Source organism: Scyliorhinus torazame, chromosome 1 (assembly GCF_047496885.1).
Source record: "Scyliorhinus torazame isolate Kashiwa2021f chromosome 1, sScyTor2.1, whole genome shotgun sequence".
NCBI classification, from domain to species: Eukaryota; Metazoa; Chordata; class Chondrichthyes; order Carcharhiniformes; family Scyliorhinidae; genus Scyliorhinus; species Scyliorhinus torazame.
In genome coordinates this window covers 55,178,720-55,204,890 of record NC_092707.1, presented here as the reverse complement: position 1 = coordinate 55,204,890, position 26,171 = coordinate 55,178,720, and the positions used below count along the sequence as shown (strand labels likewise).

At 46.7% G+C, this 26,171-nt stretch overlaps 1 protein-coding gene across 1 annotated transcript in view; it reads right to left on the bottom strand.

Moving 5' to 3' along the window:
• Window positions 1–26,158, bottom strand: part of ppp1cc (protein phosphatase 1, catalytic subunit, gamma isozyme) — a 37,943-nt gene extending 11,785 nt beyond the window's left edge. The window contains exon 1 of the mRNA XM_072495046.1: window positions 25,955–26,158. Within this exon, the coding sequence (XP_072351147.1) occupies window positions 25,955–26,009 (55 nt within the window). The 5' untranslated portion in view covers window positions 26,010–26,158. The remainder of the gene's footprint in view (window positions 1–25,954) is intronic.
• Window positions 26,159–26,171: the final 13 nt, after the last annotated feature.

Here is a 26,171-nt window from a genome sequence, read left to right as displayed (position 1 = left end):
CTCCAGACAATCTAAATCCTGCTGTATCCTCAGACAGTCCTCATCGCTATCCGCAATTCCACCAACCGTTGTGTCGTCTGCAAACTTACTAATCAGACCAGTTACATTTTCCTCCAAATCATTTATATATACTACAAAGAGCAAAGGTCCCAGCACTGATCCCTGTGGAACACCACTGGTCACAGCCCTCCAATTAGAAAAGCATCCCTCCATTGCTACTCTCTGCCTTCTATGGCCTAGCCAGTTCTGTATCCACCTTGCCAGTTCACCCCTGATCCCGTGTGACTTCACCTTTTGTACTAGTCTACCATGAGGGACCTTGTCAAAGGCCTTACTGAAGTCCATATAGACAACATCTACTGCCCTACCTGCATCAATCATCTTAGTGACCTCCTCGAAAAACTCTATCAAGTTAGTGAGACACGACCTCCCCTTCACAAAACCGTGCTGCCTCTCACTAATACGTCCATTTGCTTCCAAATGGGAGTAGATCCTGTCTCGAAGAATTCTCTCCAGTAATTTCCCTACCACTGAAGTAAGGCTCACCGGCCTGTAGTTCCCGGGATTATCCTTGCTACCCTTCTTAAACAGAGGAACAACATTGGCTATTCTCCAGTCCTCTGGGACATCCCCTGAAGACAGCGAGGATCCAAAGATTTCCGTCAAGGCCTCAGCAATTTCCTCTCCAGCCTCCTTCAATATTCTGGGGTAGATCCCATCAGGCCTGCTCTACAAACATGCATGCAATGCAGGTAACTGAAGTTCCCTTGTCAATGCCCGATAAAATATTTAAGCAGCAATGCAACTTTTTCTGGTTAGAAAAATCTAGAAAGGCACCTGTTAAGTTAATTGCATCAGTCCTGAGCAAATGAGAATATCCAAAATTTGAATTAATCAGATCTGAACTAGGCAGCAGTGCAGGCACAACTGGTCTATATCCTTTAGCAACGCAGAATTTAAATGAAGCTATGCAACAGTTTGATAAATAAGTGCATTGATAGGGTTATCATTTTCAGCTACAGCGTATTTCCTACACTAGTTAAAACAAACAGAGTACCGCGTAGAGGTTTAAAATAAAGCCCATAAACATGTATTGTAAAAAATCCTCACATTGCTGATCAAGTGAGGCTTGTACATACTTCAGTCATGGTAAACTACAATTTATTCCAGTACGATTTTACAACTGAGTGATTGAAATTCATTTACTACTAGAAATCATTTTTTGTTTAAAAAAAAAAAAAAAAAAAAGAGGGGGAGGAGTTAAATAACTGCAAATCAGGACTTCACTTAAGCTCAGCTTAGTAAAAGCACCCCACACTTATGGTAAAATGACACATTTTTGTCAGGATGTAATTTTATGCTTCTAAATCCAAGCATATGCAGCTATAATGCAAGATGTGGCCAAACTGACAATATACAGAAAGCAGAGAAAGTAACCTGGTGCTGTTTCATCCAACACACAAGATGGCGTAACTGGGCACTGTTAACAATGGCTACTATGATTATGTTATTGTGAAAGATGGAGACTACACCAATCCCAAAGAAAATTCTAGCCAGAATTATCCTGAACCACAGCTAGAAGATTTCATGCAAATCCCTAGTGTCACTCATGTTCCAAAACAGATCTGTGGAAGGATCTACCTGGAGATGGAAGAAAGAAAAATCCGCGTGGAGGCCCGACTGGACCTACTCCAAGACCCGACCCCAGGAGCGCTCAAGGAGGGAACAGACCACGGGACTCAGCCCAACCTGCCTCAGGAAGCCCCTTCCCACGACCCAGAACCCCCAAAATGGCAGAGACCCTGCGCGAGGACCCGAACGCGCCACAAGGTATTCCCATGCCCGCAGAACACCGGGACCCATCCAGAGCGCAAAGATGTCCCCCCAGCAACCCTCCTACCTAACCAGCGCCTGCGACCCTGCCAGACACGACCTCGGAAATGTAACCAGCGCCCTGCCCTGGTCCCCTCCAGCACCCTGGAGCCCGCCAGACGCAACCACCTACCTTCCACAAGGACAGACTTCTCCCATCAGATCCCAGGAGCATCCAGCCGCCGACTGAGGAAGCGAGGGAAATGCAGCGGTCGGCAGGTTAGACTGAAGCAACGCGGTTTCAAGACCCCTCTCCCCAGCATACTCCTGGCAAACGTCCAAGTGATCGAAAACAAGCTGGATGAACTTAACGCTGGACTTACCTCTCAGAGGGAAGTAAGAGACTGCTGTGTGCTCTGTTTCACAGAGACATGGCTCACCCCCGCCTCACCGCACTGTGCCATACAACCTGAAGGCTTCTCAATTCACCGGCGGACCGCACTGCGTAATCATGCAAAGCAAAGGGTGGAGGGCTGTGCCTCCTCATTAACTCCTCCTGGTGCTTGGATGTGGCGACCCTGACGACCTATTGCTTCCCGGACTTGGAATATCTGACGGTGAAGTGCCGCCCATACTATCTTCCACGCAAGTTCACTTCAGCCATTATCACAGCGGTCTACATCCCACCCCAGGCAGAAGTGAGGAAGGCGCTGGACGAACTGTACACAGTTATAAATAACTACGAAACAGAACACCCGGAGGCCTTGTTCATCGTGGCCGGAGACTTCAACAAGGCCAACCTCAAGTGTACTGCTAAAATTCCACCAGCACATCTCCGGTCCCACCAGGGGCGACAACACTCTTGACCACTGCTACTCAAAAATCAAGGGCGCCTACCATTCCATCCCCTGACCGCACTTTGGGAAATCAGACCATAAGACAGTGCTCCTTCGCCCGGCATACAAACAGAAACTCAAGCAGGAGAATCCAGCTAAGAAGGTGCTGGTCCGAGGAATCAGAAGAGCTCTTATGTGACTGCTTAGAGAAAATGGACTTGTCCATATTTAAGAACTCAGCGACCAACTTAAATGGGTATGCCACCACCGTCACACACTTAATCAGTAAATATGTGGACTACTGTGTGCCAAAGAAAGCAGTACGTACGCTCCCCAACCGGAAACCATGGGTCAATCGCGAGATTGACTCCCTACTGAAGGACAGATCTGAGGTGTTCAAGTCAGACGACCCGGACCTATACAAGAAATCCAGGTACGACCTCCTCAAAGCCATCCAAGATGCCAAGAGAGAGTATCAAACAAAGCTAGAGTCACAGACAGACTCTCGGCAGTTGTGGCAAGGACTAAACAACGTAACGGGCTACAAAGCAAAGCTGAGCAGTATCTCCGGCAGCAGCGCACCCCATCCCAATGAACTCAATGCATTCTATGCTCGGTTCGAGCAGGTGACCCAGCAATCCGCTGTCAAGTGCCCCAGCAATCCGCTGTCAAGTGCCCCAGCAGCCCATAACTCACCCACACCCACCATCACAGCTTCCGAAGTCAGATCGGCCTTCCGGACGGGATCCCTGGTCGCACACTCAGCCTGCGCGGACCAGCTGGCAGAGGTGTTCAGACATCTTTAACCCGTCCCTACTCCACTCCGAGGTCCCCAACTGCTTCAAGAAGACCATCATACCGTTGCCAAAGAAGAATGTGCCTCAATGACTGCCATACGGTGGCCCTGCCTTCAGTCATAATGCAGTGCTTCGAGAGGTTGGTCATGAAGCCCATCACCTCCATACTCCCAGAACGCCTTGATCCACTGCTATTCGCATACCGTCGCACCCGGTCCACAGCAGACGCCATTTCCCTGGCCCTACACTCATCCCTAGAGCATCTCGACAACAAGGACTCCGACATCAGACTCCCATTTATGGACTACAGCTCCGCCTTCAACACTATAATCCCAGCCAAGCTCATATCAAAGCTCCAAAACCTAAGAATTGGCTCCCCACTCTGCAAATGGATCCTCGATTTTCTGACCAACACCACAATCAGCAAGAATGAACAACAACACCTCCTTCACAATAGACCTCAATACCAGGGCCCCGCAAGGCTGCGTACTTAGCCCCCTACTCTACTCCCTGTACACCACACACGTGGCAAAATTTGGTTCCAACTCCATCTACAGGTTTGCTGATGATATGACCATAGTGGGCCGGATCTCGAATAATGACGAGTTAGAATACAGGAGTGTGATGGAGAACCTAGTGGAGTGGTGCAGTGACAACAATCTCTCCCTCAATGCCAGCAAAACTAAAGAGCTGGTCATTGACTTCAGGAAGCAAAGTACTGGACACACCCCTGTCAGCATCAACGGGCCAAGGTGAAGATGGCTAGCAGTTTCAAATTCCTGGGGTGCACATCTCAAAAAATCTGTCCTAGTCCACCCATGTTGACGCTACCACCAAAAAAGCACAGCAGGAAATTCTCAGGAAATTCGGCGTGTCCACATCAACTCTTACCAACTTTGACAGATGCACCATAAAAAGCATCCTATCTGGCTGCATCACAGCCTGGTATGGCAACTGCTCGGCCCAGGACCGCAAGAAACTTCAGAGAGTCGTGAACACCGCCCAGTCCATCACACAAACCTGCCTCCCATCCATTAACTCCATCTACACCTCCTGCTGCCTGGGGAAAGCGGGCAGCATAATCAAAGACCCCTCCTACCCAGCTTACTCACTCTTCCAACTTCTTCCATCGGGCAGGAGGTACAAAAGTCTGAGAACACGCACGAACAGACTCAAAAACAGCTTCTTCCCCGCTGTTACCAGACTCCTAAACGTCCCTCTTATGTGCTGACCTCATTAACACTACACCCCAGTATGCTTCATCCGATGCCGGTGCTTATGTAGTTACATTGTATACCTTATGTTGCCCTATTATGTATTTTCCTTTCTTCCCATGTACATAATGATCTGTTGAGCTGCTAGCAGAAAAATACTTTTCACTGTATCTCTGTACACGTGACAATAGACAAATCCAATCGGATCTGTGGAACGTTATTGCATCAAATAATTGCTAAAATTAAAACTGCATTTCCTCTAGTTATTCATGGGATTTATTTTTTTTTAAACATTGTAACTATTGTGGAGTACTTACTGTAAATGCATGGCAATGAGAAAGGTTAAGCAAATACACAATTGAATTTAAATTGTTCTCTGCATTAGTCAAAATTACCCATTTTAATTTGATATATTCTTGTAAAGCACCAACTAAGATGAATGCATTGCCTTTTTTCATGCCCTACTTTGTGGTTTCCACTAATCAGCAATAGCAATTGTAATTAACCCAAAATCCTTCGCTTTTGCTGTTACAGGTGGTTGCTTAAAAAGTGCTCAAGAGCATTAGTATGGGATCATGGACATGTTAATCATGTGTTCCAATAAACTGTATTGCTGCACACATGAGGACTCATACAATGAATATGAGGCAGTTCAAATTATAAAGAAGTGGGGAGAAAGATAGATCTGTGTTTGGCTGGAAATGGCCAAATGCAATTCAATCTACATTCATTGAGTTCACCCAAGGAGCAGTAGAGCAACATGATTTTTGGAGGGATAAAAGTCCTGGTCAAAGTAAACGAACAGGGAGGGCAGCACAGTGGCGCAGTGGGTTAGCCCTGCTGCCTCACGGCGCCGAGGTCCCAGGTTCGATCCCGGCTCTGGATCACTGTCCGTGTGGAGTTTGCACATTCTCCCAGTGTTTGCGTGGGTTTCGCCCCCACAACCCAAAGATGTGCAGGCTAGGTGGATTGGCCACGCTAAATTGCCCCTTAATTGGAAAAAATGAATTGGGTACTCAATTTTTTTATTTAAAAAAAATAATTACATAATTAGATCTAGAGATGTAAATCTTCCTTAATGACATACAATGGACCAAATCAGGAAGATGTTCAATTATTACTGCATCCATGTGAGAAATAATTTAATCTCACTGATTGTCTGTGGGTTGGACCCAAGACCACCTTCCATATTACCCCTTGGTGAATTAGATGCTCAATTAAAGCCAAGTGCTTCAGCTGTGAGCATTGAAAAGTTTTAATTTCTGAACATTCCTGCTCAGAAAAATTAAGGAAGAATCTGCCTCATCAACCTCATTAAGTTCTTTGAAGAGGTCAAGAGAAAGGGTAAGATTAAATGCGTCTAGATTTCCAAAGTTTTCACTTGTAAACTAATGGATAAAGTAAAGTAAGAGAATGCAGAGTCAGGAAAATGGATAGCAAGCTGGCTTCAAGGGGTAGAGTAGCTAATCAGTGACAGGTAGAGGAAAATGAGATCTCACCAGGACCAATGCCAAGACATTGTTGCCTACAATTTAGAATCAAAAGCACATTTTCTAAACTTGCAGATGACACCAAAAATGAAGATTTGGGGTGGGAAAGAAATTGTCAAAACTGGAGGACGACTGAAAACAGTGACATAAATAATCTTGCAAAATGGACACAGTTTCAACACAAGCTATATTTTGATAAATGAGGCAGTGACGCAAATTAATAAAGCCATTGAAAAACAACAAACCAAAACACCAGGAATTATTTTGAGGGGGTAGAATTGAAAGCAGGGATAGAATTGGAAAGTAGAGAAATTATGCTAAACTTGGGTTGAATCAGTTAAACCACATTTGGGAGTAGAGTACGGTGTATAAACAGGTCACCATAATTTAAAAAAAAGTGTGGCACTGGAGAGGATGCAAAAGAGATTTACTGGAATAATACCAGAATTTAGATTGTAAATGAACAAACCGAGAGGCTTTTCCCCTTGGAAAACGCTGAGGGGTGACTGAATAGAAGGCTTTTAAAATGTTTTCATAGAGCAGAAACCGGAGGAGCAACACTAAAGGCCATCAATACAAGATAGTCACCTATAAATGAGATTAGGGTATTGAGAAGGAACTTTACCGAGAGAATGAGGAGACTGTGGAACATGCTACCAAATGAGAGGTGAACAGTACAGATGTCTATGGGGAAGCTACATAAGTATACAAAGAAGGAGATAGAGAGATTCGCTGATCAGTTATTGAGGAATCAGTTATTGAGGAAATAATGTGCTGGGACCACAGGGGAGAACAAGTGCTTTTATGAACTTGTTGGGCCAAATAGCCTCTTTCTCTGCTGTATATTCAATTTAAAACCTATTTGGACCAAAGTTAAATGGCGTTGGAGGTAAAAAAAAAAAAAATCAACCATGATTGAATGAATGTCAAAACAGGTCCAAGAGGCTGACTGACATGCTCCTGTTCTGAAAATGACAGTAGGATTCTCTCTTTGGATTATTTGTGTGACTGGTTGAAATAGACCAAATCAAAAAGGAATCTCTACTAACTTGAAGTATGAAGTTTTTTAAAATTTGGAGTACCCAATTCTTTTTTTCCCCCCAATTAAGGGTCAATTCATCTTCGCTATACATCTTTTTGGGTCGTGGGGGTGAGAACCAGGCCGACACGGAGAATGTGCAAATTCACATGTACAGTGACACCGGGGCCAGGATCGAACCCGGGTCCTCGGTACCGTGAGGTAGCAGTGCTAACCACTGCGCCACCATGCCGCCCTGTATAAAGTTAAAGCTAGTTTAAAATAGAATAAAATGCTTTACTTGGTTAACTTGTCTAAAATTACAAGAGATTAACATCGACAGAGAGCAGGTTCTGAGCAGTCTGGCAGACTTAAAAGTAGACAAATCTCGAGGGCCAGATGAAATGTATCCCGGACTGTTGACTAAGGCAAGGGAGTAAATAGCAGGGACACTGGCAATAATTTTCAATTCCTTTCTTGCCACAAGAGAGGTGCCAGAGGATTGGAGGATAGCAAATGAGCTACCATGATTCAAGAATAGTAAGAAGTCTTACAACACCAAGTTAAAGTCCAACAGGTTTGTTTCGAATCACAAGTTTTCGGAGCACTGCTCCTTCCTCAGGTAAATGAAGAGGTGGGGCCCAGAAACACATATATATATATAATATATAAAACAGAGTCAAAGTTGCAAGACGATACTTTGAATGAGAGTCTTTGCAGGTAATTAAGTCTACAGGTCCAGACGGAGCAACTGGAGAGGGATAATCACAGGTTAAAGAGGTGTGAATTGTCTCAAACCAGGACAGTTGGTAGGATTTTGCAAGCCCAGGCCAGATGGTGGGGGTGAATGTAACGCAACATGAATCCAAGGTCCCGGTTAAGGCCGTACTCGCGTGTGCGGAACTTGGCTATAAGTTTCTGCTCGGCGATTTTGTGTTGTCGCGCATCCTGAAGGCTGCCTTGGAGAACGCTTACCGAAGATCAGATGCCGAATGCCCTTGACTGCTGAAGTGTTCCCCGACTGGAAGGGAACATTCCTGCCTGGCGATTGTCACGCGATGTCCGTCGCCTATGCTCGCTATGTTACCTCCATTCTCTCTCCAGATGCTGTCAGACCTGCTGAGATTGTCCAGCATTTTCTGTTTTTGTTACACCATCTGCACTATTATCCTTCATGAATACTAACAAATTTGGAACGTGTATCGGTGACTTGCTTATAAACTGGGGAAAGAAAACTTCCAGTGCATTAATTACCCATGGTTAAAAGAAGTTTTGTTTTACTACCTGGGAACCAGAAATGTAGCAATCAAAATAAAAGCCTGCAATTCCGGTTCACCATTTTCTGGTTATTTTTTTACCTGCTGTGGCTGGTTGAGTTTGAAACCAAAGACCCATGACTGGCACTGGAATTGGGGTAGAATCTAGGCTGGAACTCAAGGCTCCAAAACACAAGACAAAATCAAGACTTTAAGGCTATAGTTATCTGAATGCATTGGTGACTCCAGATTACCAAATACCTCGCATGCAATCATGGGCAATCATAAAACACGAAGTGCCTTCAACATCTGCACTACCGAACAGACTGGACACACCCAGATTTACTTGCAAGCTCAGTGTGTGAGCACAGACCTTTACAAACTAACATTTTTTAGAAAATAACAGCAGCACATCTAGCAAGGGCTATTTGTTCCTATCTGCGTAGAGTTTATATATTTCCCCCCCCCCCCCCCACATGTCTGCGTGGGTTTCGCCCCCACAACCCATAGATGTGGTTAGGTGGATTGGCCATGCTAAATTGCCCCTTAAATTGGGAAAAAAATAATTGGGTACTCTAAATTAATTTTTTAAAAGTTAGAACGAGGTTAAAGAGCAAGATGGTTTTCAGAGATTGGCAGTTTTGATAGGATAACAGTTGATATTTGCCAAATACACATAACAAAACATGAAGGAATGAGAGTTTCTTTAGTGTTAATTATCTCTACTTATAGGGATGCTGGATATCTCCCAACCACACATGATGCTTGTCTATGCGATTGACCAGTATTCTCCAAGTAAACATTTAACATTCATTGAGAGATGTAATAAGCTTTATGAAGCATACAACAGACGAGATATAAGAGCAGTCCGATTAATCCTGAATCCAATTGCAATAAATTATCCAGTCACTTTTTAAAATTTGCATAGCATAAATAAGATGTAGGAGTGCAGTGTTCTACCATCTGAAATGCAAGTTTTCTGCATGTTGCAATTTAAAGCACTTATCTTTAGAGTGCTACCAGCAAACATGCATTTCTCTCATTATTAACTGCACTCAAATATTAATGAAATGGGTTTCAACACGACGACCAAGTGTTTGGGTCTTCAGGTTGGTTGCTGAAATAATACCTCCTATTCTGGCCCATTGTACAGGTATCATTTCATGCAAAGTGACCATCTACTCTGTTTTTTTGAGATGGTTTCATAATATTGCTGATTGCTGTGCTTTTATTATTTGCGCCCAGAATGGCTTTTGTCCCGTAGTTCAAAGCGATCTGGTACTTAGTAAATTTCCTGGGGTGCAATCTCATGGTGCATCTTTTGTTATCTATGCAGCTGCACATGCTTCCATCTCAAAAAAGCAAACTTCCCAAAGCAGCAGAAGAACTTGATTTCACCACAGGTTTGAATACTGTAGTTTCTTAGCTATTAGATATATGTTATACTAGTGTCTTTTTTCTGGTGATGACAAAGACACCATCCGTTTTCCCCCAAATTGCACTTGTGTCACCCACTCCCAGGCCTGTGGTTTACATCAGAGCAGCCTGCACTTTGGTTTCTATTTGGCAGGCTGCCATTTTACTATAGCTAAAGTCAACAACTTCATCTGTGTAAGATTGTGAATGCAACCCTACTGCAGTAAAGTCACCATAGTCCCAGATGACCATAGGATCCTTTCCCCTTCGATTTAACCAGAGTATCACCTCAAGTGAGGGGCAAAGTTGAGAAGGCGGGGTCTTCATGAATCATGCCTGCCGGTACAGGAATTGAACCCGCACTGTTGTCCTCACTCTGCATCACAAGCCAGCTGTTGAGTCAACTGAGCAATACAACTGCACAGTACAACTGGTATGTCACTGCACTCTTGCATCATGTTACCACCGTTACATCACTAAAAATCTTAAACGCAGCATCCTGGACAATTAAATTGTTTTTTGATCTCAGCTCTCACCAATCTGGTGGTAAAGAAGTGAACAGCTGAGCAACACATCAGGAGGGTATCAGACTGATCAGTCTGTTGACTAATTTGATATCAGCAGGAGCAATGTATTAGGTTCCAGTGTCCTCTGGCCAGAATGCTGCAAAATCTTGGATAGCAATACAACTGGCAGAGATACCGAGATTAGCTATTGCACATATTCACCACTTTTGGGTTTCTGCATCTAACCCCCTACTTGAAAGGGCACTTGTGGTGGCAATTGTAGAGGCAGGTTTGTGTTAACGGTGTTTACTGGTGTTGCAACACTAGCGGGCTAGCACTTCCTACATGAACTCAATTAGTCTCACGATCAGCATGCTTGACAAACAAAATTTAAGTTCCCCATTTTAGGTCTGCGTGGTTCTTAACCAATTTAAAGTATTTAATCCATTTAGCAACAGCTCCCTCTGTAAAACATACTTCTGATGAGTCAGTAAACGAAGAAGCTTTTTCAGAAAATTTCAATAAATGAGATTCTCAACTGTCAATGTGGAGAAATAATTGTAAAATATAGTTCCACAGATCACAGAATTTACAGTGCGGAAGGAAGCCATTCAGCCCATTGAGTCCGCACCAGCCCTTGGAAAGAGCACCCTACAATTCCACCCCACCCCTGTAACCCAACCTAACGTTTTGGACACCAAGGGGAAATTTAGCATGGCCAAACCACCTAACCTGCACATCTTTGGACTGTGGGAGGAAACCGGAGCACCCAGAGAAAACCCACGCAGACACGGGGAGAAAGTGCAAAATCCACAGTCACCCGGGACCCTGGAGCTGTTATGCAGCAGTGCTAAACACTGCCACCGTGGATACTTTATCTGAAGTATTTTGTCTAAAATATTTAAGACTTGAAATGACCCTGGGATTAAGAGCCCATCCTCTACCAATTGAGCTACCCGGGCTGTGTAGAAACACTCTGCACAAAGCCTTAAAACACTAGATTGAGCCCAAAATCCCATCACCGATTGGGAACTGGAATGAATATTCATTGAAGGTGTAAATTGAATTACATAGCCTTTTCCTACTGATCAGAAAGGCAGAAGCAATTGCATGTGCGCCAGCGGCTGCAGCAGTGTGGGCTGAGTGCACATGCGCAACTGTTCCAGGCACATGTCCAGTAGGCAACAAGGATTACAATGCTGATGAAACTATGATTGAATAATAGCATTATGGATTAATTGGTTAGCTGAGTAGTTACTCTACATGCTTGGAAAAATGTAGTTAAACTGGAGTCAAAATTACACTAAAACTAACCTACTCAAAAAATGTAACAAGGAATGCTGAGAAATTCAGAGAAAATTATAGAAATCAGATTAATCAGCGTCTGTCTTTAGAATTGTGATACTAGTTTCTTGGACTTTAAAAAAAATGTCCTTTCAAAAGGAATGCTGGCTTTAGAGAGCATTTTGAGCCATATGAACTTAAATACTGTATTGGTGGTTACAGGTGGCAAAAGAACTAAGATATACTACAAACATATTGCACAAAGCATGTGGCCATGAGGAATTCATCCTGACAGTGTCTTTAGAAGACTATGCCGATATTGGTTTCAACTCCACCCATCTTCCATGGCATTCAACGGCATTACCATTGCTGAATCCCTTGCTATCAACATCCTGCGGGTTACCTTGGACCAGAAAGGGAACTAAACCAGCGAGATAAATACGGTGGCCACAAGAATGGGCCAAGGGCTGGGAATTCAGCAGAGTAACTCACCACCTGCCTCCCTAAAACTTGTCCACCACCTATAAAAGGCATTAGTCAGGAGTGTGATGGAATACTCACGACTTGTCTGGATGAGTGCAGCTCCAACACCAACCAAGAAGCTTGACACCATCCAGTGCAAAGCAGCCCTCATGACTGGCACCCCACCAACCACCTCCAACACCACCAACCACCTCCAACACCACCAACCACCTCCAACACCACCAACCACCTCCAACACCACCAACCACCTCCAACACCACCAACCACCTCCAACACCACCAACCACCTCCAACACCACCAACCACCTCCAACACCACCAACCACCTCCAACACCACCAACCACCTCCAACACCACCAACCACCTCCAACACCACCAACCACCTCCAACACCACCAACCACCTCCAACACCACCAACCACCTCCAACACCACCAACCACCTCCAACACCACCAACCACCTCCAACACCACCAACCACCTCCAACACCACCAACCACCTCCAACACCCACATACTCCACAACACACAGTTGCAGCAGTGTGCATCATCTACAAGATGCATTACTGCAGCTCACCAAGGCTCCTTTGGCAGCACCTTCCAAAACCACAACCACCTAGAAGGACAAGGGCAGCAGACGCATGGGAACACCATCACCTGCACGTTTCCCTCCAAGCCACATACCATCCGTGCTTGGAACAATATCGCCATTCCTTCGTTGTAGCTGGGTCAGAATCCTGGAAGTTTCTCCCCAACAGCACGGTGGGCGGTCCTCCACCACATTCTCAAGGGCATTAGGGATAGGCAATGGAAATGCTGGCCTAGTCAGTGAAGCCCATGCCCCAGAAACGAATAAAAGTTATCACTCCATCAGATTTGGTAGATCCTTGTTCATCAATTTCTTTTTTTTATAAATGTTTCTTAAGAAATTTTAACAGACCATATAAACAACCCCCCGCCCCCCCCCCGTAACAAAAAAGAAAAAACTCACATAGCAAGACACAAACATGGCAAACCAATATGATACAGAACTTTGTACATTAGATTCCTCCTGTACACATCAGTTTTCCAGAACGTTTATGTATTTTCTTGCTCAGATGCCCCCCCGAAGAACCCACCTTCCCTATCCCTCCCCCCCAAGAAAGAGATATCCCCCCCCTCCCCGGGTTGCTGCTGCCGACCGAACTCCATCTAACGCTCCGCGAGATGGTCTAGGAATGGTTGCCACCACCTGGAGAACCCCTGCACAGACTCTCTCAAGGCAAACTTTATCCTTTCCAACTTGAGAAACCCTGCCATATCATTTATCCAGGCTTCCACACTGGGGGGCTTCGCATCCTTCCACACTAACAAGATCCTTCCCCGGGCTACCAGGGACGGAAGCCAGAATGCCGGCCTCTTTCGCCTCCTGCACTCCCGGCTCGTCCGCTACTCCAAATAGTGCTAGACCTGGACTTTCACCACCTTAGATACTGTTCTCGCAACTCCCCTCCAGAACCCATCCAGTGCCAGGCATGACCAAAACATATGGACATGGTTCGCCGGGCTTCCTGAGCACCTTCCACATCTGTCCTCCACCCCAAAGAATCTACTCAGTCTCACCCCCGTCATATGCGCTCTGTGAACAACCTTAAATTGTATCAGGCTAAGCCTGGCATACGAGGAAGAGGAATTAACCCTACTTAGGGCATCAGCCCATAGACCCTCCTCAATCTCCTCCCCCAGCTCCTCCTCCCATTTACCCTTCAGCTCCTCTACCAGAGCCTCCCCCTCTTCTTTCATCTCCTGGTATATCACCGACACCTTGCCCTCTCCGACCCATACACCTGAAATCACCCGGTCTTGAATTCCCTGTGCCGGGAGCAGCGGGAATTCCCTCACCTGCCGCCTCACAAACGCCCTCACTTGCATGTACTTGAAGGCATTTCCCGGGGGTAGTCCAAATTTCTCCTCCAGCGCCCCTAAGCTCGCAAACGTCCCATCGATGAACAGGTCCCCCATTCTTCTAATCCCTGCCGGATGCCAGCTCTGAAACCCCCGTCCATCCTTCCTGGGACAAACCGGTGATTATCTCTGATTGGGGACCACACTGAGGCTCCCATCGCACCCCTGTGTCATCTCCACTGCCCCCAGATCTTTAGTGTTGCCGCCACCACCGGACTAGTGGTGTACCTTGTCGGCGAGAGCGGCAGCGGTGCCGTCACCAGCGCTCCCAGGCTCGTTCCTTTGCAGGACGCCATCTCCAATCTCTTCCATGCCACCCCCTCTCCCTCCACTTACGGATCATCGCCACATTGGCTACCCAATAGTAGCCACTCCGATTCGGCAACGCCAGCCCTCCTATATCTCTGCTACGCTCCAGGAACTCCCTCCTTAACCTCGGGGTCTTACTCGCCCACACAAATCCCATAATGCTCCTGCTTACCCTCTTAAAGAAGGCCTTGGTAATCACAATTGGGAGGCATTGGAATACAAAAAGAAACCTCGGGAGGACCACCATTTTAATCGACTGTACCCTACCCGCTAGCGAGAGTGGCAACATGTCCCACCTTTTAAAGTCCTCCTCCATCTGTTCCACCAGCCGTGTCAAATTAAGTTTGTGCAGTGCCCCCCAGCTCCTAGCTACCTGGATCCCCAAGTATCGAAAGCTCCTTTCCGCCCTCCTCAGCGGTAGGTCGTCTATCCCTCTTCCCTGATCCCCCGGATGCACCACAAAGAGCTCGCTCTTTCCCACATTGAGCTTATAGCCCGAGAAGTCTTGTTCATCAATTTCTACTCGGTAGGCAAGCCTACAATGCAGTCCTACTGAAATCCATTTGGCTCTAATAAATTAACGCAAGTTCCCCTCCAACAAGTGGAGAAGGCATTCTGTCGAGCATGTACCTCCGCCATGGTGTTAACTCAACATCAAGAACTTCCATCTCAGTGGCAAAGGTGACAAATTGCACTATTGCAGCGGAGACAATTCACCTCATCTCCCAATATTAACCGATCCTTTCAAAAAGAATTTCAGGTTCCACATCACCTCCAAAAACTAATCTTCTTCCTTCCCCGTGTATGTAGTTTTGTTGGAATCCATCCATTCCTGTGTATGTAGTTTTAGGACAAAGAATACAGCAGAGGAACAGGCCCTTCGGCCCTCCAAGCCTGCGCCGATCATGTGTCCGATCTAGACCAACCACCTGTATCCTTCTATTCCCAGTCTGTTCATGTGTCTATCTAGATAAGTTTTTAATAGTCACTAACGAAGGGCAGCACAGTGGCACAGTGGGTTAGCCCTGCTGCCTCACGGCGCTGAGGTCCCAGGTTCGATCCCGGCTCTGGGTCACTGTCCATGTGGAGTTTGCACATTCTCCCAGTGTTTGCGTGGGTCTCGCCCCCTCAACCCAAAGATGTGCAGGGTAGGTGGATTGGCCACACTAAATTGCCCCTTAATTGAAAAAAATGAATTGGGTACTCTACATTTATTTTTAAAAGTATTTGCAATAAGTTTTTTTTTTTTAAAGTTGCTAACGTATCTGCCTCACTTGGCAGTGCATTCCAGGCCACCACCACCCTGTGTAAAAAAAACCTCCCCCATAAATCTCCACTGAACCCACCCCCCTCACCTTGAACTTGTGCCCCCTTGTAATTGTCATTTCCGCCCAGGGAAAAAGCCTCCAACTGTTCACCCTAGCTATACCCCTCAATTTTATAAACGTCTATCAGGTCTCCCCACAGCTTCAGTCTTTCTAGGGAGAACAATCCCAGTTTATTCAATCTCTCCTCATAGCTAATTTTCACAGTAACGTCATTGCAGTGTCTGTAGTTTTGTTGACATTTGAAATATATTGCTTACAAATAGACAAAGACTAACAAACAGGAACAGAAACCATTGCCTGTGCCTGCACCCGCTTTCAGTGGCAAAGGTAAGAGCTAACAGAATTGTTCCCACCAACTCCCCAACTGCAGCCACCACTCGCACAATTTTTTGGTGAAAATATATCCAACATTGCAACTGGTATCACTACTCAAATTGATTTTACTATAGCCTGCACAGAATGATTTGATTACAAACAAGACTCAGCACTTTGATTTAGTCATCGAATAGAAAACATGTAATACTGTTAATATTGTAAGCATATCTACCCAGAACTACCCAAATAGATTCAAAATGTGGAATTTAGCACCAAATTGAATAACATTAGAATGAGCGCGAACTTTGGAGGCGTAAGCAAATTAACATAAAGTGGAACAAAGTTGAAAGGAAGTCTGCAATAAACATTAAATGGATACTCAGCAAAACAGAATAGGGTAGGTTGGTTAAGATTTGTTTCAGTGTTCCATAATAAAGGAGAAAATCAGCACTTTGTTAGAAATGGATGCTTGGTTGTGATAGGATCCAACTTGCAGTAAGGGTTCCAGCACTTATTCCGAAACTGCAAGTTTAAAAAAAAAATTCATTCATGTCGGCATCACTGGCAACACCAGCATTTAATGCCCACTGCAAATTGCCCTTGGGCAAATGGTGTTGTTTCCGTTCTTGAACCTCTAATCCCTGTGGTGCAAGGAACCGGAGGAAGGAGCAGCGCTCCGAAAGCTAGTGACATCGAAACAAACCTGTTGGACTTTAACCTGGTGTTGTAAGACTTCGTACTGTGTAAGTAATACACAGTGCTGTTTGGGAGGGAGCTCGAGAAATTTGGTCCAGCAACAGTGAAAAACAGCAATACATTTCCAATTCAGGATGGTGTGCAATTTAGAGAGAAACTTTCAAGCATGAAGAAAGTCACCATGGGGAGGTATCAGATAGTTACCACTGTTCATTAATAAATTCCACCACAAAACAGGTGCCAGATATTGTAGAACCGCACGAGGGGGGGGGGGGGGGGGGCACGATAGCTCAGTGGTTAGCACGTTGCTTCACAGCTCCAGGGTCCCAGGTTTGAATACCAGCTTGGGTCACTGTCTGTGCGGAGTCTGCACATTCTCACCCTGTCTGCGTGGGTTTCCTCTGGGTGCTCCGGTTTCCTCCCACAATCCAAAGATGTGCAGGTTAGGTGGATTGGCAATGCTAAATTGCCCTGAGTGTCCACAAAAAGTTAGGTGGGGTTATGGGGATAGGGTGGCGGTGTGGGCTTAGGTAGGCTCTTTCCAAGGGCCGGTGCAGACTCGATGGGTCGAATGGCCTTCTGCTGCACTGTAAATTCTATGAGTTGGTCTGATACCTGCATCCAACTGCTGGTATAGAATCACAATGGTTACAGAGCTGATAGAGAATATTCAGCCCATTGCAGCCCTGATAGTTCTCTGCAAATTGTCCCACGCCTCCACCAATTCTAGAGGCCCTCAAACATTTGCCTCTTCAGATGCTTATCAAATTTCCTTTGAAAGCCCCAATTACACTCCGGCAGTACATTCTGGTTTGAATCCAACTTCAGTTTTAAATTCCACGGATTCACCCCCCCCCCCCCGCCCATCTCTGGTCTAAGCCACTACCAGCACCACAAAACCCAACCTTTTTGAAGTGTCCCAATCAGGCATCCCAATTTCATGTGGAGATAAAATAGTGAGATCATCCAATAGAGAAAAGAACAAAACATCTGCAGATCCAAGACACGTCCAGAGAGGTGGGCGAGATACAACTCCTTCACAAGAAAGGTATGTTTGTATGACTAAAAGGGTACAAATTTTAGACTCCATACCCAATCAGTATCTCGAAGGTGAACCAACCTACCCTGAGTGACAGGCAGATTAAGTGGTGATAGCTACTAACATTGCTTGAAGGTACATGCAATCAAAGACTGCGACCACAAAGATTTTGTGTTGTAATTTGATTAACATTGGTGTAAACACTAGTCAACGGTCTTTCATTCTGCAAGCTGGTGTTACCGATTGCCAAAATAGTCAGGACGTGCATAACTAGGGAAACCCTGCAGCTTGCTCAGTTTAACAGTAAAAGATAATTTAGTCCTGGCTGAAATTGATGCAATGTTGGACAAGTCATAAATTGGGTTGAAAACCAGCTGTCTTCATAATTTCAAATAAATCAGGGTTAACAGGCGGCAGAACACAACACAACCAGATTTAAGATATTTTGACAGAGAAAGGCCAAAAAGACAAACCTTTAAAAGGGAACACCAAGTTTAAGGGATGACATCATTGGTAATTTTATGCATTTCATCACCTTTCAATGCATAATCCACAGACATGCAACTGAAACCTCAGTGATGCTGCAGAATTAGCCAGCCGAGTTGTTGGGTTTTGAGTATGGGATAAATGTGACTGCCTTCTTGGAGAGCAAGAATAAAATTCTTGCCTTGAAAGATACAACATTCCATTCTGCTAAAACATTGCACAGTGTTGCAAACAAATCTTGCAGATCTGTTTAAGTAGCAGAAAAAATGGGTAGAGGGCCAGCATTACCTGACCAAGAACAAGTCTGAAGTCCCTGACCCATTCCACATGCATTAGTGGGGAAATGTTAATGCAACAAAAGCAGAATACAAAAGTAAGTAATGCGAAACTTGCATTGAACCTTAATTAATCTGCAGTCTAAATATTGTATATTCTGACATGGATGTATTTCAATTTTGGCATCCAACCAGCCTCTACTCCGAACAGCAATACAAACTAATGCAAACAGAGGAAAATGGCACAGAGTTCATGGGTATTTAGCATGCCAAGTGCCCAAAAAGTACAGTTAGATTTAGGTGAATAAGGAGAACCCTTATCCAAACCTGTCCTCTTTTAAGTACAAAATGTCACAAACAATGTACACAGAATCAACATTTAAAACACATTTACAATAAAAACATTTGCTGGAGCTGCCTAGCTCTATAAATGGGGCAAAGTTCAAAAGATCACAATTAAAACAGATGAGAATTTTCAACTTAACATGTCAGATTTAGAACTTATAAATTGTGAAAAGTAACAACAGCACTCTGATGGCCAGTTGGACGAGACACAGCTCAAAATAATTTTACAAGAGGAAAACTCCCAAGTACAAAGCACATTATAAACCATCCTGTCTAAAACATGAGATCCATTACCTATCTTATATATTCAAATAAACAGCTGTTTTGAGCATTAGGAGCAAGTGTGCATGATGAATGCCTCATCTGAAGGAAAAATGGTCACTTCCCTTCATGTATCACAAACAAAATCTATTTCAACTCATTTTTCAATCAATATCCTAGCACCAATTTCAACAGATTTCTAGTTATCAAAATATAGATAAAAATTAGGTGTGGAAATTTAATGGCAATAGGGATTAAAAATCTCAATGGCTGTCTAAAAGCAAATTAAAATCAAACCTGTTAATCAAACCTGTTAAAATCAAATCTGTATTTCTGCTCCATAGGGGCAGCACGGTAGCCTTGTGGATAGCACAATTGCTTCACAGCTCCAGGGTCCCAGGTTCGATTCCAGCTTGGGTCACTGTCTGTGCGGAGTCTGCACATCCTCCCAGTGTGTGCGTGGGTTTCCTCCGGGTGCTCCGGTTTCCTCCCACAGTCCAAAGATGTGCAGGTTAGGTGGATTGGCCATGATAAATTGCCCTTAGTGTCCAAAATTGCCCTTAGTGTTGGGTGGGGTTACTGGGTTATGGGGATAGGGTGGCGGTGTTGACCTTGGGTAGGGTGCTCTTTCCAAGAGCCGGTGCAGACTCGATGGGCCGAATGGCCTCCTTCTGCACTGTAAATTCTATAAGCAATCATTAGCAGTGATTTTTATTTTGGTTTATTGTGATGCATGCTCCCAAGTAAAACAGCTGCACATCTAATTGGGTTTGAACCTATCTTGCTCCCTCACTTTATTGACTATTGTACCATTAGTCATCTAGATCCCACTTGGGAATGCCCTCCCTAAACCCACCCATCACCACTAAAGCCCACGCTTGGCACACCTTCCAAATCTCTCTGGATCAGCATGTCCCCCCTCCAAACAGTTCTGAAACACTTGAGGATGTTATCAACATTTTTTAAAAATATATATATTTATTAAAGTTTTTTAACACAATTTTTCTCCCTTACAAACAATACCCCCCCCCCCCCCCCCGTAACAACAAAAAAACAAGAAATTGCGCAGAGCAAGATATATACATGGCAAAATGATATATTTACACAGCTTTGTACACTGGCCCTCACCCGTACGTGGCAGTTTCCCAACCCTTCATGTTATCTCTTGCTCATCCACCCTCCCAGGTAGTCCCCCCCCCCCCCCCCCCCCCGCAATGGTTCGATCGCCAATGCGAACAACAAGGGGGACAGGGGGCACCCCTGCCTCGTCCCTCGGTACAGTCGAAAGTACTCCGACCTCCGCCGGTTCGTCACTACACTCACCATCGGGGCTCTGTAAAGGAGCTTAACCCAATTGATAAACACTACCCCGAACCCAAACCTACGCAGCACCTCCCAGAGGTACGCCCACTCTACTCGGTCAAAGGCCTTCTCCGCGTCCATAGCTGCCACTATCTCCGCCTCTCCCTCCTCCGATGGCATCATTATCACGTTTAAGAGCCGCCGCACATTGGTGTTTAGCTGCCTACCCTTTACAAATCCTGTCTGGTCCTCATGAATCACCCCCGGGACACAGTCCTCGATCCTCGTGGCCAGCACTTTTGCCAGCAACTTTGCATCCACATTGAGGAGCGACCTGTACGATCCACATTGCAGTGGGTCCTTGTCCCGCTTTAGGATCAAAGAAATTGTCGCTTCCGACATTGTCGGGGGGCAGGGTCCCCTCCTCTCTTGCCTCATTAAAGGTCCTCACCAGTAGCGGGGCCAACAGGTCTGCGTACTTCCTGTAGAACTCCACCAGGAATCCGTCCGGTCCCTTCCCCGCCTGCATGCTCCCCAAACCCTTGCTCAGCTCCTCCAACCCAATTGGTGCCCCCAAACCAGCCACCTCTTGCTCCTCCACCCTCGGGAATCTCAGCTGATCTAGGAATCGTCTCATCCCCTCTTCCCCCGCTGGGGGCTGGGATCTGTACAGCTCTTCATAAAAGGCCTTGAATACCTCGTTTATTTTCATTGCACTCCGAACCGTGGCTCCCCTTCCATCTTTGACTCCCCCTATTTCCCTCGCTGCCATCCTCTTACGGAGCTGGTGTGCCAGCATCCGACTAGCCTTTTCCCCATACTCGTAGGTCGCCCCCTGCGCTTTCTTCCACTGTGCCTCTGCCTTCCCTGTGGTCAACAGGTCAAACTCCGTCTGGAGCCGTCGTCTTTCCCCAAGTAATCTTTCCTCCGGGGCCTCTGCGTATCTCCTGTCCACTCTCAAAATCTCCCCCACTAACCTCTCCCTTTCCATACCCTCTGTCTTCTCCCTATGAGCCCTAATGGAAATTAGCTCTCCCCTGATCACCGCCTTCAACGCTTCCCATACCACCCGCACCTCCCCGTTGTCGTTGGCCTCCAAGTACCTTTCGATACACCCCCTCACCTTCCCACACACCACCTCGTCCGCCAGCAGTCCCACATCCAGCCGCCACAACGGGCGTTGGTCCCTCACCTCTCCCAGCTCCAGTTCCACCCAGTGCGGGGCATGGTCCAAAACGGCTATAGTCGAATACTCCGTCCCCTCCAACCGCGGGACGAGCGCCCTACCCAGAACAAAGAAATCTACCCGGGAGTAGGCTTTGTGTACATGGGAGAAGAAAGAAAATTCCCTGGCCTGCGGCCTTGCAAACCACCATGGGTCCACTCCCCCCATCTGATCTATAAACCCCCATAGTAACTTGGCCGCCGCTGGCCTCTTTCCAGTCCTTGATTTGAAGCGGTCCAGTGCTGGATCCAACACTGTATTGAAGTCCCCTCCCATTATCAGGCCTCCTATCTCCAGGTCCGGAATGCGCCCCAACATTCGCTTCATGAATCCTGCATCATCCCAGTTCGGGGCGTATACGTTTACCAACACCACCCACGTCCCTTGCAGCCTACCGCTCACCATTACATATCGCCCTCCATTGTCCGCTACAATAGTCTTGGCCTCAAATGACACCCGCTTTCCCACCAATATTGCCACCCCTCTATTCTTCGCGTCCAGTCCAGAGTGGAATATCTGTCCTACCCATCCCTTTCTTAACCTGACCTGGTCTGCCTTCAGTCCTTTTAAGTGCGCGAACACTCAAGCCCTCTTCACCGGCCCATTCAGGCCCTTCACATTCCACATTATCAGCCGGATTGGAGGGGCTCTCACCCCCCCCCACGCCCCGCTGACTAGCCATCTCCTTTTCTGGGCCAGTCCCGTGTCCACGCCTCCCTCACCCTCCAGTCCCCCAGAGGGGGGACCCCCGTCACGACCACCTCGTGTCCCATTCCCTTTCGGCCAGTGCAGCAGCAACCCTCCCCTCCGCTAGACCCCTGTCCAGCTTTTTTGCTCCCCCCATGTCACTCCCGTAAGTCAGCTGACGCCTGCTGACCCCGGCTTCCGCTGCCGTCCCATTGACCTCCCCGCGTGGGAGTCTCCCAATCCATATGTATTCCTTAGTTCCCCTTCCCGCGTGCGGGAAAAAAACCCGCGCTTTCCAAAGCCCGCTCCGCCCCCTCTGGCGCAGTTCCTGTCGCGGCCTTGTCTCTCTCCCCCAGCCCATGTAACATTTCCTGCGCGTGATTGACCCCCTATATACAACAACCATCACACATCAAACCCCAAAACACCCACCCCACCCTCACAAACCCTCAGTTAGAGTCCAACTTTTCGGCTTGTACAAAGGTCCACGCCTCTTCAGGCGTTTCGAAGTAATAGTGTTGGCCCTTGTATGTGACCCACAGTCATGCTGGCTGCAGCATTCCGAATTTCACTTCTTTCCGGTACAATGCCGCTTTGGCCCGGTTGAAACCCGCTCCCCGCTTTGCAACCTCCGTGCTCCAGTCCGGGTATATTCGGATCTTTGCATTGTCCCACTTACTGCTCCGCTCCTTCTTGGCCCATCTCAGGACCCACTCTCTGTCCGTGAACCGGTGGAACTTCACCACCATCGCCCTTGGCGGCTCATTTGCCTGGGGCTTCTTCGCCAGCACCCGATGTGCCCTGTCCAACTCCAGCAGCCTCGAAGGGGCCTTCGTGCCCATCATCGCCTCGAGCATCGTGCTCGCGTATGCCCCGGCAGCAGCCTCCTCCACTCCCTCAGGGAGACCCAGGATTCGCAGATTCTTTCTCCTCGACCTGTTCTTCAGGTCTTCCGAGTCTTCCCACCCACCTCTTGTGTAGCGCCTTGTTCTGCTCCACTCTCACCGCCAGGCCCACGAGCTTGTCCTCGTTCTGACTGACTCTTTTCTGTACCTCCTGGATCTTAGCTTCGTGGGCCTTCTGCGTGATCCAGAGTCCTTCAATTGCCGAAAGCATAGGCGCCAACATCTCTTTGCGCATCTCCTTGCGCTGCTCCTCGAAGCACCGCTTGATGAACTCCTGCAGCTCCCCTTTGTCCCTGGCCGCCACCATTTTGTTTTCTTTCCCTCGCTTCTCCCGTTGCTCCAGTGCCGCTCCTTTGGCCGTTACACTTCTGGTCCGTTTCATAGAAGTTGGCAGTGTTTGCTTCACCAGTCTGCCCCAAAAAGTCTATGGAAACTCCTGAAAAAGGTCGGAGAGTTGGCTCCAGACGGGAGCTGCCGAATGCGCGACCTACTCCTCCATGGCCGCCACCAGAAGCCTCGTCCCGGCTTCTTCAATGGCCCTGGTAGATCTTTTCACAGTTGTTCCCTCTGCTGCTAGAATTCACCTTTGATAGAGTCAAGCCAGATTGCAGCTTTAAGCTTGCCCTTCCCCCGCCTGCATGCTGGCAGAGGCCCTCGTCTACTGCTGCAGCTCAAGCCAAATCTTTCACTGTTTCTGCCGGGTCTGGTAGCCAAAAGACACAACACTCCTGGGGGACACTGTCAGGGGAATGCTGCAGCCTTCTTCCCACACCGGGAAATGGCAAACAAATGTCATGGGGGCCCTGTAAAAGAGCCCAAAAGTCCGTTCCAAGCGGGAGCTGCCGAATATGCAACCTAGCTCTGCATAGCCACACCCGGAAGTCAGATGTTATCAACATTAAAGACACTATAGGCTATTACTGCTGTTTTTAATAAATGCTCAATTTATTATGATTGCCAAAACTTCCAACTAGTTACTTCGCAGAGTACAATGAACTAGGTGGATAAAAAAGATCTGCTCCCATCTTTGCATAATATTGTGCATCCTCAGGATGCCAAAACACTAAGTCTATTTGGATATGGCCAATTTTTATAATAATAATAATAATAGCTTGTCACAAGTAGACTTCAACGAAATTACCATGAAAAGCAGATGGTCAAATAAACAGATGGTCTGTTTTGGAGGTGTTGGTTGAGATAGTTGGCTAGACTTCAAGAAGCTTCCATACGGCTTTACAATCGCACAATGAGATCATTACATCCAACTTTGCAGAGGGCCTTCGTCCAATGTCATATCCAGAAAACTACACTTCCATCAAAGTCAGGCAAAATGCTACGGCTAAAGCCAATAATGTCTCTTACAAAGCAGCAATGATGGTGTGTGTTGAAGGGGAAGAGAGGGAATAGAAACAGGAGAGATTGAAGGAGGAACATAATTCAACATCATTTTAAAGGATAAAAAGACAACTGTATAAACAATTTCAGAACATCCCAGCATACTTTGTAACCATAAGCAATTTTTGAAATACAGCCATGCAGGAATCATGACAGCTAATTTGAATAGAGCTAGATCCCAGTTGTGATAAATGATAACCTGCTGGTTGTGGGGTAAATATTCTTCAGGAAACATGGTATATTTAATACTGGCTCACTTTTTTAAAAAAAATTACCCTGATAATGTAAAAAAAAAACAGATTATCTCAGATAAACAGATCTGGGGAAGAACAGTTCAATTTTAAGATGCAGGCAATTCGGAATCCCTTAATCAGAGGGAAGCTGAGTCATTGAGTACCCCCCTCCCAACAAAATTTAAAAATGTAGGCCCAAATATATATTTTTCACCTGCATAGCATCAATTTATCTGGAACAGGAAAGCAACACCACATGGCTAACAAAAACAATGACTTATCCTCGCTACTTGCAAGTAACGCTGGGTACCCGTTAGTAACCTTAAATCGGATAACTTTACGTTGATGGGCAGGATTAATTATTATTTCCCAATTCGTGGGTTAAGGAGGAAGAGAAATGCAGTTATTGCCCTCTTACATATATATGTGGATGATACCCTGGGTCACCATCGCTCCACGTATTGTTCACATTCCTTGGTATAATTCTCCCCCCACCCTCCTAAAAAAAAAATGACTCCTACTGCGGGCAAGACCGGGTCCCATGTCTAAGCGTCGTCGAGACGTTAACACTCGGAAGTAAGGTTCACTTTTTTGGTGCATTGGGATGGCGGTGCACAGCGAGGAAAGCCTCGGGGGCGGGTACCCTTCCCCTCGACAACTACTGTCATCGTTCCGCCATTTCTGAAGCAGCTCCGACCAGGCGCCCCCCACAAAAAAAAAAGAGGTACATCAAAATGGATCCTGTCGGCTGCTCCTTTCGACGGACAGTGTCCCCAGAGCCCACGTTACCGCCACACGGGCCGGGAGGGATATAAGCGGAGACCGGCTGCTTGAAGGCATTGACTCCCCGGGGGGGGGGGGGCAAAAGAGGAGGGAAGCAGAGGAGGTCTCGAGTAAAGCCGGGGCCGGCTTCGGGGTGTGGGCCGGGCCGGGTACACGGGGGGGGGGGGGGGGGGGGGGGTAGCGGGTCGGTTATCCGGGGGGGGGGGGGGGGACACGACGACGACAACGACACTAATCAACGGGAAACATGGAAACCTCTCCGGGGATGTGGAAGATCAAAGCTCGAACCCCGGGCTAACGGCCGCCTCCCTAAAACTCACCTTCCAACAACCTCTGAATGATGCTATCTATATTCAGCTTGTCTATATCCGCCATGGTTTAGGGCAGTGATTGGGGAGTTACTGCCTGCCTCTCTCTCTCTCTATAGCCGCTCCTTCCCTCGCTTCTCCGCTTTCCTTTCTCCTCCCGAGGTCTCTCCTTTTTTTAAAAAAAAATCCACACAAAAAGATGGCGTCACCGCTCGGCGGAAGGATACCA